Genomic DNA, 13,074 nt, shown 5'->3' with positions numbered 1-13,074 from the left:
CAAGTACTACATGTTCTTATTCCAGGATTTGGAATTTTTGACTTACAACTGGCAATGATGAATATGTCAGCTGAATTAGCCATTGCATTTAATGCCACCAGGGAGGCCATAGGAAGTGAACAGATCAAGATAAACACTGCAGCCCAATTGGCGATACAAAATCGGCTTGCCCTAGACTTGATTACGGTACAACAAGGAGGAGTATGTGTTTTAATCCAACATCAGTACCAGCAAAAGTGCTGCTATTTTGTCAACAGGTCATCAGAGATAGAATTGGATATTGGGAAAATAAAAGAAGCAGTACAGGTATTTGAAAAGGGGGGGCCAATATGAAGGAGGCAATTTGAGTTTATCATGGTTATGGTCTTGGTTTGGGGGGTGGGGCTGGTTGTTTAAAGACATACTTTTTATAATAATAGCTATTATATTAAGTTGTTTGTTAGTACAGTGCTTACCTGCTTTCTGTTCCTGTTTAAAATTGTGTAAACTTCCGCCAGTAAAAATACTAGAAACCGATCGAGCTATGATGCAGAGAGAAGAGATAAATTCCCTAATGGCTATTGATCCCACTATTTTCACTACAGATACTGGTTGCTCATACCCATCGGTTGTTTATGTCCCCATGAATGTAAATTTCAAGGAAGTAGGAGTAAAATTCAACATATATGAGGAAATTTAGAACTATTCAAAACGTTGATTATGTTCAGGGAGAAAAAAAAAACTCAAAAAGGGTTGATTGTTAGAATCCATTTTGAATTGATTTGTTTCTTTAACACGTGTAAGTTTGAGCTTTTTCCTCTCTGAACGCACTGTCTATCACATATGTTATCTTATGTATATTTGTTTAAGTAAAATAAGCCTGGTTCCACATCATAGGCTTGCAGCTGGTTTCTTTCCCTAACTGGGGCACGTTACTCATTATAATCATGTGTTCAAAATAACTAACTGACCTCGGCTGTTGTATTTTGGGGAGGGAAAGGCTGATATCTATACCTTTGAACCACTCAATCCTTTGAAGGGTCTCAAGAATGTGGGGAGTCAGGCAGCTGCAGAAGGGAGTCGAGGACAAAAAGCTGGGAAAGGAACCGGTGTGTGGAAAACTGATTAACTCCTTAAGATATCTGTATGACGTATATCATTATTAACACACTTTATGTATCCTTTGATGTATAAGTATAAATATCACTGTTAAACGCTTCATGCCAGCACACTTTACTTCGGGCCTGGGATGCCAGTGGTAAACCTGTCCTCTTTGCTGCAGCAAAAATAAACAGACCTTTGGTCATTGATTTTTCACTCCTGCTCTCCGTGTCAAAAACTCCTTTGTAAATGCATTTGTAAGTATCTGCAAATATGTGCATTTGACAAACATATGCACCAACACGCATGTCGCAACCGGGTAGATATCAAGAACAGGTACCCCTAAGGCCAATGCAGCTGTAGCAGTCTTGGCTCTGGCGCAATGGGCTCTGAGTCGTTCCGAGAATGGCCTCCTGGCCAGTGTGTAGCTGACCTAGATGCAGAGGATTATACAACTCGACAGGGTCCTCTTCTGCACAGCCTTCCCTTTCTTTGCTCCAGAAAACCTTACGAAATGGTGATTGCCCACTCGATGGTCCTTGGTATGATCAATGTGAAAATGTAAGCCCTTGGGGACTCAACCATTAGTCCCTCCTCTTTTTGAGGGGTGGGGGGGGGGGGGGGGGGCAGAGGAAGCAAGAAATGCTGGTAGTGATTAATTGCCCAACATGTAAAGTTGCCCAATTCCTCAGTACACATCTGTTTGGAAAGAAAGGGGTGTACTCCAATTGCACCAAAATGGTCTGTAGTTTACTCATGTGATGATCTGTTACAATCACAATGAAAAATGTATTTTTCAGAGTCAGGACAGGCAACTAGCAACTATGCATAGGGTCAAAGGGCGTACACACGAGGAATGTCTGCACCAAGTTATGGCTCCACTAGGACATCAAAAGCAGTTTGGGAGGGAAAGTGTCTAAACCATTAACAAGCTTCATAACAGATTTAAACAAGGAGGATTGGTCTGGCAAACACTATGAACTTCCCAGTGTAGATAGATTTTGTGGAGGGTGGTCCAGCAACAAGGATAATATCCACCAATTCAGATGGCAACTCAAACTCAGTCAATTGCAGCCGTTCAGCCTCCAAGGATGAAGGTGTAAGCTGCAGAGGTTAGGTAGAGGACATTTCCCGCTTTCCAAGAGAGACAGCCCTTCATAAGTGGTAGCTTGATCAGAAGTTAGAGGTTCAATCTCACGAATTCTGGATATCACACTCTCCAGGCCTAACGCAGAGCCACCAGTTGGTTGTAGGTCTCAGACGTTCCTGATCTTCACAACTCTGGGCAGAAGAAATAGTGGCAGGAAGGGGTAACAGATGTGGTAGTGGGTCTGTGAGGCCGGGGATGGGGTGGTTTGGGGGAAAAGAAGAGGGGGAAGGCAGAGGAGAGGGGCAGGGCATGTACAGCGCAGGACAGTCTGAGGTTGGTCACCAGGGTCCCTTCCAGTTGAGGGCACTGAATACCTACCAAGCAGGTCCAGGGAGCTCTGATGATTGGACACCACCACATACTGCTCCTTAATGTTGAAGTTCTCCCAACCTCGAACCTCGATCTTGATGCCGTAGAGGTACTTAATGTGCAGAAGCATAAACCGCAGGATCCTAGAAGAGATGGAAACAGAGGGGGTGCATTACTTGATACTCCGATTACAGCAAAATATGCATACAGTCTGCAGACTAAGAGGGACACCAGGGCCAACCCCACCCTGCATCCCACTAAATCTTACGCAAGTTACATTCTGCTGTCAGTCTCATGCAAACGATTTAATCCTGTGTATACTGGACACCCTTGGGTCTGCTGAGGTCATTAGATGTACTTATAATATAATAAAATTAACTTTCACAGTATTCATTCTTGGGAAAGTAAAATAAGGATGTTTCCTAAGCCAGTATGTATATTCAAGGGGACAACATTGAGCATCATAAAAATCCTTATGTTAGGTGGGGGGCGGGGGCATCAGCTGATTCCATATTAAACTGAAAAAAGTCCATGTGACCAGCATCAGAGAGTCATTGTTAGGAGAGATTTTTGGTTGAATATAGTCGCCTTAGCACACGGGAGACCTTGTCTGCTTAGAGGGCAAAACTAGATCCAAAAATACTTTAGGGGTTGATTATTTCCATACGCAAGATGAATAGTAAGCTTTATATTATCGGGCGCACAGCATTAGAAAAGAGATTGGGAGAGAAGATGTACAATAACCTCTATATTAAAGGGGTGTACTGCATAATAAATGAGGCTGAAAGAGAAGATGAATAATTCATATTATAGGGGACCTCTAGTGTCATGAACCCTTCAGTCCCGAGTCGTCTTCTCTATGCTTTACTGTCTCGACCTCTGAAGGTCTAGACTCTTCTTCACTCCAATCCTTTAGAGTCCTGAACCCTTCAGTCCTGAGTCATCTTCTCTATGCTCTGGTCCTCTTTTGTCTCGACCTCTTATATCCGGAGCCTTCTTCCCTCCAATCGTCTAGTGTCATGAATCCTTCAGTCCTGAGTAGTCTTCCTCGTGTCCAAAGTCTTCTTCACTCCAATCCTCTAGTGTCATGAATCTTTCAGTCCCAAGTCATGTTCTCTATGCTCTACTGTCTCAACCTCTTGGGCTCAGTCTTCTTCACTCCGATCCGCTAGTGTCCTGAAACCTTCAGTCCTGAGTCGTCTTCTCTGTGCTTTAGTCCTCTAGTGTCTCGACCTCGGGTCCAGAGACTTCTTCACTCCAATCCTCTAGTGTCATGAATCCTTCAGTCCTGAGTCGTCTTCTCTATGGTCTACTGTCTCGACCTCTTGTGTCCCGAGGCTTCTTCACTCCAATCCTCTAGTGTCCTGAACCCTTCAGTCCTGAGTCATCTTCTCTATGCTTTCGTCCTCTAGTGCCTCGACCTCGTTTCCGGAGTCTTCTTCAGTCCAATCCTCTAGTGTCGGAAACCTTCAGTCCGGAGTCATCTTCTCTATGCTTTAGTCCTCTAGTGTCTCGACCTTGTCTCCAGCGTTTTCTTCACTCAAATCCTCTAGTGTGTGGAAACCTTCAGTCCGGAGTCATCTTCTCTACTCTCTAGTCCTCTAGTTTCTCGACCTCTTGGGTCCAGAGTCATCTTTACACCAACCGTCTAGTTTTCTTAAACCTTCAGTCCAGAGTCATCCCTCTGCTCTGGTCCTCACTGCCCCGACCAGATTAGTCTTGAACCCGCTTCTCTCCCTTTCAAGGCCCCGATCCCTACAGTACTGAGCCTTCTTCACTCTACACTGATTCTCAAACATTCCGAACCCTTCAGTCCCGCAGCCTCTAATGTCTCAATCCCTTGCTCTGCGAGCCTTCTTCGCGCAAACCCTGGAATGTCCCAATCCCTTGAGTGCAGACTCTTCTATGCACCAACCCGCTCTCTTATACCTCTTGCTCTACAACCACACCAAGCTGAAGGACACTTGCTGAGAAAGCCCCTTGAGAATCTTTGCACAGGCAGCCATCTGGCAACGATGCTGAAGGTCCAGTTGCCAGGACCCCTGCCACACAGGCCTCCTGCCTGAACATTAATTACACAGACCCATGTTTGCTGTACTCAAAGATCTTAAATGATTGTGTAGGGTGAACAGTACTCATTCATAAAGACTTCAGACCTTTAAACCTTACCAAGGAGAGATGCACTTACAAATGATTTCCAGCCAATGACATAAAAGAAAGGGGCAGGTAACAATCTAAAGTAGTATAAGTGTGGACAAATATGGGGCTGTTCTGGATTAAACAGAGAATGTACCAAGAGAGGGCTGCTGCTTTCATTCTGGCAAGGAAGAGACAGAGGTCTGGTGAACCAGTCTATCCAGAAAGGGGGGAGGGGCACAGGGCGCCTTGATGAGCTCAGCAGCTCAGGTTTCTGCATGAACCTCTAAATAAGCGCCTTTCGTAAGCCCAAACGAAGCCCGTGGCCACTTCCTGAATCACTATTACAGGTGATGGGATTGACTGATGAACTGGGGTGCTCTCTGCCCCATGAGATTTCCCAGATATTCTTGCCTCCAATCTTTGGCTGCACTCAAGCTGGTGTGACTCGGACAGGGAGCATATTACGAAATGCAGTTATTGGAGTTGGACTGGGTCAGTTTAACAGACTTCGGTAAAGTGATAACTGAAGTTAGCGCAAAACAAACCAGGAGTTAGCTAATTTTGTGGACAAGGCATACAGGTGAAGCTTAAATAGAATGAACGTGAGTGGTCAGATATTCAGTCTCATCGTGCCAACAGAAATCGTTCCTCTTAGAAATCCTGAAGTCAAAGCAGCAACGTCCTGTATCACTCCAACCACATATACAACTTTGGTTTGGGGCCCAGACAACTCACTGGAGCTACCCCACCAGCAGCCAGGGTGAGGCTGAGAGCTTTGGCAGTCAAGGGCCCGATGCCCTGAGAAGGCGGCTGTCCTGGCCTGTCCAATTGTGGCATGTGTCTCAAACCCTGGGGTCACGATTCTCCCCAAAGTCCAGGCTAGCTAGGTAAATGAGACTAGCTCTCCCCAGGCTCACTCATGCCAACCTCTGGGCTCAGCCTTCACCTGAACAACCTCCTGAACGGACCCGCACAGGAAATAAACTGGCACCATCCGAAGCACAGGAACAAGAGGCCAAAGAGTCACCCACCAATGCCAGGAGAGCCATCTGCAGTGATGTGGTGTCTCCTGTGTGTAAGGGATGGGGGTGAAGTAGTGATGTGATGCGTCTCTAGGCAGCACACTGTGGAATGTGAAGTGTGGATGCTGGGAGAAGGTGATGCAGGGATGCTGGGGTCTGTGCTGGAGGAACCCAGAAGGTCGAGGTCAGCTGGATGGAGAACGGAGTCCTGACAACACCTACCTGGCTATGGCTGTAAGCTACGTGCAATAAAGAACACAGCTCCTACCCGAGTGGCTGCAGACTTCAGAGGAGACCCCGGCCTTCATACACACTACCCTTTATTTCATTGTTGCTCTGGACAGACTGTACTACTTCTAGACAGGCCCCTGACAGCAGAACCATCGCTCCTTCAAACGGCACACCTTTCTCAGAGAAGACAGCAGTAGTTATCCCTTGTCAGACAGCGGACCTACCCCTCACCTGTTCAGGGAAGAACAGACAGAAATGATCCCTACTTCGACAGTTTTCCACCTGTCAAAAAGGTGTTCTGTCCATAAAACCCACATCTGTCAGCCTGTGCTGCTGTGCAATGTCTTAAAACAGTGTGGGAGGTTGGGGCAAGCAACAAAAGGAAGGTGGGTGGGTTAACAAAGGACTGCAGGAGGAGGGCGAGGGGTGGGTTAAACAGAACAGACAGCTGGGAAGATGGCAGAGGGTGGGGAAACAGAAGAAAAAGAACGGAGAGCGGGAGATGGACGAGGATGGAGAAACAGAACAGACCATGAGAGGAGGTCGGGGAAACAGAAGAGACAGTGGGAGGAGGGCTGAGGTGGGGAAACAGAACAGAGCAGGAGGAGGGTAGGGAAACAGAAGAGACAGTGGGAGGAGGGCAGAGAGTGAGGGGGAGGGACTACCGCAGGCTTCTCCAGAGTGTAGGTCGTGAGCTGCTGGCCCAGATTATTAAATTAGAAGCTTTTGCTAGATCTAAGGAACATTCATATACCAAAATTAAGATTTTGTATTTGAGTTGAAAATGTGTTTATTTTCATAACTCATAAGCTGATATTTGAACCGAAAAGGCTGAATTTTCAAAGTATATGTAATGCTGATATTAAAGTGATAAATCGGGTGGTATTGAGAAGATTTTTTTTTTTTTTTTTTAATACAAACGCTGGTAACAGATGCACTGCAGTTATGGCTGTTAAGTATTACCCGCGTAGAGGTATTCCATATGGACAAAGTCTTTATTATATTACTGCTGCCACCATGCCCGATAGGCTGGAATGATCGCTGGTAGTAACCTTAAATACAGTGGCCACTAATGTAATCTTCTATGATGTGGGCACTGTTGTTACAACACTAATACGATCAGCAGCTCTCATTAACGTTTCATTCAACATAAGTAGCTCTCGGTACAGAAGAGGATGGACACCCCTGAACTACAGACACATGCACAGAACAAGAGGGCACATACAAAGGTTCCCCAAAAAAATACCAGCAGGAGCCTGAGGCCAGTGGAAGGACACTGGCCGCAGACAGGAAGCTCTACTTGGTCCATGTTCCACGACAAGGACAAGCAGAGAAGCCAAGGCAAGGAGGAGGCTCTAACTAATAAGAAACAAGAGTGCGGTCACAGCCAACCAGTGGTGAGTAATGGGCGGGCTCTAAGAACTTTTTTTTTTTTTTCTTAAATAGGAAATTTTGCAAGCGAAGTGCAAGAGCTGTGCGCACAACACCTAAAAAATAAGCAAGGTGAAAACAGGAAGGGGGGCAGAAATGGAGTGACGGAAACAGGAAATAAGCGGCTGAACCGGGGTAAAGCAGAGATGTGGACCAGGGAGAGGGCGGGAGGCAGAGACCGGGATGGCAGCACTGCACACCAATAATGAGGCCGCAGCAGAAGGTTGAGAAAGATCAGCGGGGAGGGATAGTCTGAGGAATCTGGGCCTGACAGACAAATACTGGTGGGCTGTCACTACAGGAAGAACCAGAGGCAATGTTGGGTTAGCCAGGGATTACAGTCAGACTTTATATACAGCCTTTCCCAAATCCTGAGATACTCAACAGGCTCCTTGGGAGCTGCATCCATGTCTAACTTTCAAAACAGCCATGCGAGATCTATTTACATAAATCAAGTCAAGCGGAAACCAAGTACACGAGGATGCACGGACAACCTGGCTTGGTTAGGCCTTCCTGGAACTATGCTGGACACCCCTGATCCAAATTGTGTGAGGGTCACTGACGAAAGGCGAGTTATCAAGCGGGAGAGGTGAAGGGGACCGGTGCACATGAAAGGGAATGGGTCCACCTGGGGCGCACAGCTTTCAACAACACTTCATCTGGGAATGCATCACCTTCTTCCACTGGCTGACATGAAGCGATTACTGAAGGGCATCCTCGCGGGGTCTGAAACTGAACGGAGAGGCCTTGCCCTCCAAAGACAGGTTAAAGACGCCGCAGCTAATCCTCTCCAGGGGGAACATGAACTCTCGCCTCTATGGCTCAAAACTACACTACACCGTGTCATCAGACCCCACCGGAAGCATGGCACCAGCTGACACCACCCCTGCTGTGAATCACTCCCCTCGCACAACTGCGTCTTTTCTAACAATGTATTATGTGTTATTTTGTAATTCTGGACCTAACTATATTCTGCGATTTTGGATCCTACGTAAGTATCTATAGCTATTGTAAAGCAGCCTAGCACCTTTGCGGAATGTCCGCACTATATGTATGAATAAATAAATGTCATTAAGATAAAACTTGAACAAGAAAAGATATCGTTTTATTACACTTCAGTGGCCTTCTTTCCAGAATACGGAGCCAAAAAGAGACGCTCATCTTCTGCGGGAATGGTCGGTTATGTTTTGGGGTGATAAAGTTTGCCCGTGTACAGCCTGCGTGGATCGGCGCATATCGCACCCTGGGCACACTACCTTCTTCTGAAGGTCTAGGGCGCCCTCTGCCGTGCTTTAGAGGAAGTGCAGGAACGCGCATCGCCGCCGCCCATTGGCTACATACAGGCCTGGTTTTGAAGCGCCTCTGAGGTAGCGCTGCGGCTGGGATGGTGCCAGCCAAGGACCGGTGCCAAAGGTGAGCAGTGGGGTGCCATACCGGCCCAAGAACTAATTATGAGTGAAGTTGGAGCCCCGTGAGAACATGAGGATGGAAAGGGGAAGGAGGAGGGGAGAAGGGGGGGCCGCTGCTGTCGATGAACTGTAGTGTTTTCTTGTCTTTTGTACAATTGCACCTTGTGGGGTTTCGCAGTCTGCTCGGTCTTCAAAATATTGAGGGGTTCCCAAGAGTCCCTAAATGCCAAACCCCCAGATTCTAATCTAGATGAAAAAACTGCTGAAATACAACTTGGCTAATTCCAGTGACAAGTGCTAAAAAATGCACTACACAAGCTGTAGTTTTGTCGTGTTTCTTCTCTGTGGTATTGTGTTAACCCCGTGTGGGGTATTTTTCAGTCTAGCGGATAAGCACTTAGTCCTGTCAAGTATTGCAGGCTTTTAACCATGCCCACCGCACACCCATCACTTTCACTCGTTTGTGGGCTTGCCTTTCAAAAATCATTTTGTTATCATTGGTAAATGCTTTATGTTTGTCCCTCCTTGGGGCGGTTTTGTTACTGCCTTGCAGACTGCCCCGTTACATGGGTAATTGCACAATTGCGGATAGGTTTGACTGTGAGTGAACTTCTTTTTCCTTTTGCGTCCCTCCTTCGCGCTCATGGCGCTTTGAATCAGCTCGCTTATGTCAACTGTTTTACTTTTCATTTTCAATTTTAAGTGCCAAGAAAAGTCCAGTTAGGAATTTACAATGCCAATAACTAACTCGAGGAAACGCAAGACCCATTGCATTGCAAATGCTTGTTAATTTATATTGTTCTCCATACATGAATGCGAGAAAACAGTGTGTCTTTAGCTATCTTTACCGTTTGCTGGTGTCCCAGATAAAGAAAGCGGGATCCATCTCCTAACGACCTGCGTAGGAGCCGTTGGATTCTCCTGGTGCCTGCATTTGAAAAACCTACAGCGCTGGCCGGGGCTTTAGGGTGGGATGAAAAAACTTGGGGTCTCTCAAAGGGGTGTGGCCTGTATAATTAAGGGTGTGGCTTAAAACGTGCAAGATAAAAAGCTTTATTTAGCATGGTGTGCCACCCACTTGGTATTTTGCTGCTTCTTTCCGTTATTGCGTCCAGATATATAGTGCAACAACTGACATTACACCTACAGCAAGCCATGGCTATTGGCTTTGTCAATGGTTGTTAGTTGAATAAGAAACAATTACAACAGATTTGCTGTACATAATAATGGAAATGCTTTAGTTTTGAAATGAGGCTGTAAAATACTTATGATGAGTCCCTTTGAAGTTGCATAAAAGGCCGTGCGGGGTAACTTTTTTAAATCATCCTAAGGGTGAGGGCGATAGAGCGCCCGATGAACGAGTTACTTACCTTCGGTAACGACTTTTCTGGTGGATACATTAGCTACCTGTGGATTCCTCACCTCATGAATACTCCCATGGCGCCAGCATTCGACGGAAATCTTCTTACTAGTCTCTGCACGTCGACGAGGACGTCACTCAAGCCCACGCGACGCCGTCTGACGTCATACAGGCAATAAGAGGTCCTCGACGACGTGCGGAAGTCAGTACCAATCATTTTTTACGTGCATGAGAACAACCAGGCAATGCAATGAAAGAGCAAGGCAACATCCCATTATATTATAAAAATACACAACATTGTATGAATAACTGTAAATCTTTTTATATAAATATATATATAAATATATATATAAAACTTTCTCTTTTTTTAAAAAATATATACACACACCAAGTATATACACAAAGATATATACATATATACATATATATAAATATATATTATATACACATCTATTGCACCCTCAAAGACCAAGAGGAGCGCACTCAAGGATTACTTGGTAAGACCAGAAAGGCAACGGGGAGGCGGGTGGGACCGTGAGGAATCCACAGGTAGCTAATGTATCCACCAGAAAAGTCGTTACCGAAGGTAAGTAACTCGTTCTTCTGATGGATACAACTACCTGTGGATTCCTCACCTCATGAATAGAGTCCCAAAGCAGTACCACGCCCGGCGGTGGGTGCCTAAATGGTCAAACCAAGAAATCCTGCAGCACTGACCGTGCAAAATGGCCGTCCCTTCTAACCTCAGAATCCAAACAGTAATGTTTTGCAAAAGTGTGAAGGGACGACCAAGTTGCGGCCTTGCAGATGTCGACCACAGGAACACCCCTGGCCAAGGCCGAAGTGGCCGACTTAGCTCTGGTGGAATGAGCTCTAATGCCCTCAGGAGGATCCTTCTTTGCCAAAGAGTAACATATTTTAATGCAAAGAACAACCCACCTGGATAGTGTTCTCTTGTGGACTGCCTTTCCTCTCCTCTTGCCCACGTATCCAATAAACAGCTGATCCTCCAGCCTGAAATCCTTTGTTCTATCAATAAAGAAGCTCAACGCTCTCTTTGGATCCAGACGGTGCAGTCTTTCTTCCTCTTTGGAAGGATGAGGCGGAGGATAGAACGTGGACAAAGTAATTGCCTGAGCCAAATGGAAGGGTGAAACAACCTTCGGGAGGAAAGCAGCCTTGGTCCTCAACACCACCTTATCCCCATAAAAAGTTGTATAAGGGGGCTTTACTGATAAGGCCTGCAACTCACTCACTCTCCTTGCTGATGTTATAGCTATCAGGAAGACTGTTTTTAAAACCAAATACCTCAAGGGGCAAGAATGCATAGGTTCAAAAGGGGACCCCATAAGGAAAGTCAGGACCAAGGACAAATCCCATTGCGGCATAACAAATGGCTTTGGAGGATATTGATTTAGAAGACCTTTCAAGAATCTGATAACAATAGGGGATTTAAATAAAGATGGTTGGTCTGGAAGACATATGAAGGCTGACAAGGCCGATAAATAACCCTTAATGGTAGCCACTGCACAACCTTTCCGCGCCAGAGATAGAGCAAAAGACAAAACGTCCGATAGATGAGCATGCAAAGGATCAATCTGCCTCTCTCCACACCACGCAACAAATTTAGACCACCTATTAGCGTAGATAGATTTAGTGGAGTGTCGCCTGGCCGCTAATAGAACATCCACTACCTCAGGTGGGAGAGAGAAGGAACTCAGGTTGCCCCGTTCAATCTCCAGGCATGTAGGTGCAGACTCTGGAGGTTGGGGTGTAGAACCTGCCCCTGCGACTGCGAGAGGAGGTCTGCCCTGAAAGGGAGACGGAGCGGCGGGCACATTGAGAGTTGGAGAAGGTCGGAGTACCACACCCTCCTTGGCCAATCCGGAGCTATTAAGATTACTAGAGCCCGGTCTTGGCGAATCTTCCTCAATACTCGAGGAATCAAGGGTATGGGAGGAAACGCGTAAAGCAACTGGCCGCACCAGGTTATTTGAAACGCGTCCCCCAACGCTCCCTGCATCGGATACTGAAGGCTGCAGAACAACGGACAATGCGCGTTCTCTCGAGTGGCGAACAGATCTACCCGAGGAAACCCCCACCTCTGGAAGATTAAACGGACTTGATCTGGATGGAGACGCCACTCGTGGTCTGCCGAGAAGTGGCGACTGAGACTGTCCGCACGCACGTTCAAGACTCCGGCCAGATGGTTTGCTATCAAGCAAATCTGATGGTCCTTTGCCCAGGACCATAGTCGAAGAGCTTCTCTGCAGAGAAGGTACGACCCCACTCCTCCCTGCTTGTTTATGTACCACATCGTGGTAGTATTGTCCGTTAGGACCTGTACCGACTGACCACGAAGGGAAGGGAGGAAGGCCTTGAGAGCCAGACGTACAGCCCGTAACTCTAACAGATTGATGTGAAACATCTGTTCCTCTGGAGACCAAAGACCTTTGATCTCCAGATCCCCCAGATGAGCTCCCCACCCTAGAGTGGAAGCATCCGTTATGACTGTGGCCACTGGTGGCGACTGCTGGAACGGCTTTCCTTGTGAAAGATTGTTGCTTGCAATCCACCACTTCAAATCCACAGCAGCATCTCTGGAGATCTTGACAGTACCCTCTAGATCCCCTCTGTGTTGAGACCACTGCCTTCGGAGGCACCACTGAAGAGCCCTCATGTGCCAGCGAGCATGCGTGACCAACAGAATGCAGGAGGCAAAAAGACCGAGCAGACGAAGGACCTTGAGGACTGGAACTACCGCTCCATTTTGAAACATTGGAACCAAATCCTGAATATCTTGAATCCGCTGAGGCGGAGGAAAGGCCCGACCCAATGTTGTATCCAGTACTGCCCCTATGAACAGGAGGCGCTGAGAGGGCTCTAGGTGAGATTTGGGCTCGTTCACCGAAAAACCCAGGTCGAACAACAACTGGGTTGTTG

At 46.7% G+C, this 13,074-nt stretch overlaps 1 protein-coding gene across 1 annotated transcript in view; it reads right to left on the bottom strand.

The window, feature by feature from the left end:
- AGPAT1 (1-acylglycerol-3-phosphate O-acyltransferase 1) overlaps positions 1 to 13,074 on the bottom strand; it is a 181,392-nt gene that overhangs the window by 36,539 nt on the left and 131,779 nt on the right. The window contains exon 3 of the mRNA XM_069237263.1: positions 2,549 to 2,682. Within this exon, the coding sequence (XP_069093364.1) occupies positions 2,549 to 2,682 (134 nt within the window). The remainder of the gene's footprint in view (positions 1 to 2,548; positions 2,683 to 13,074) is intronic.

This window comes from Pleurodeles waltl, chromosome 6, assembly GCF_031143425.1.
Source record: "Pleurodeles waltl isolate 20211129_DDA chromosome 6, aPleWal1.hap1.20221129, whole genome shotgun sequence".
NCBI lineage: Eukaryota > Metazoa > Chordata > Amphibia > Caudata > Salamandridae > Pleurodeles > Pleurodeles waltl.
The sequence above is the reverse complement of the archived record's forward strand: the minus strand, read 5'-3'. Positions and strand labels throughout refer to the sequence as shown.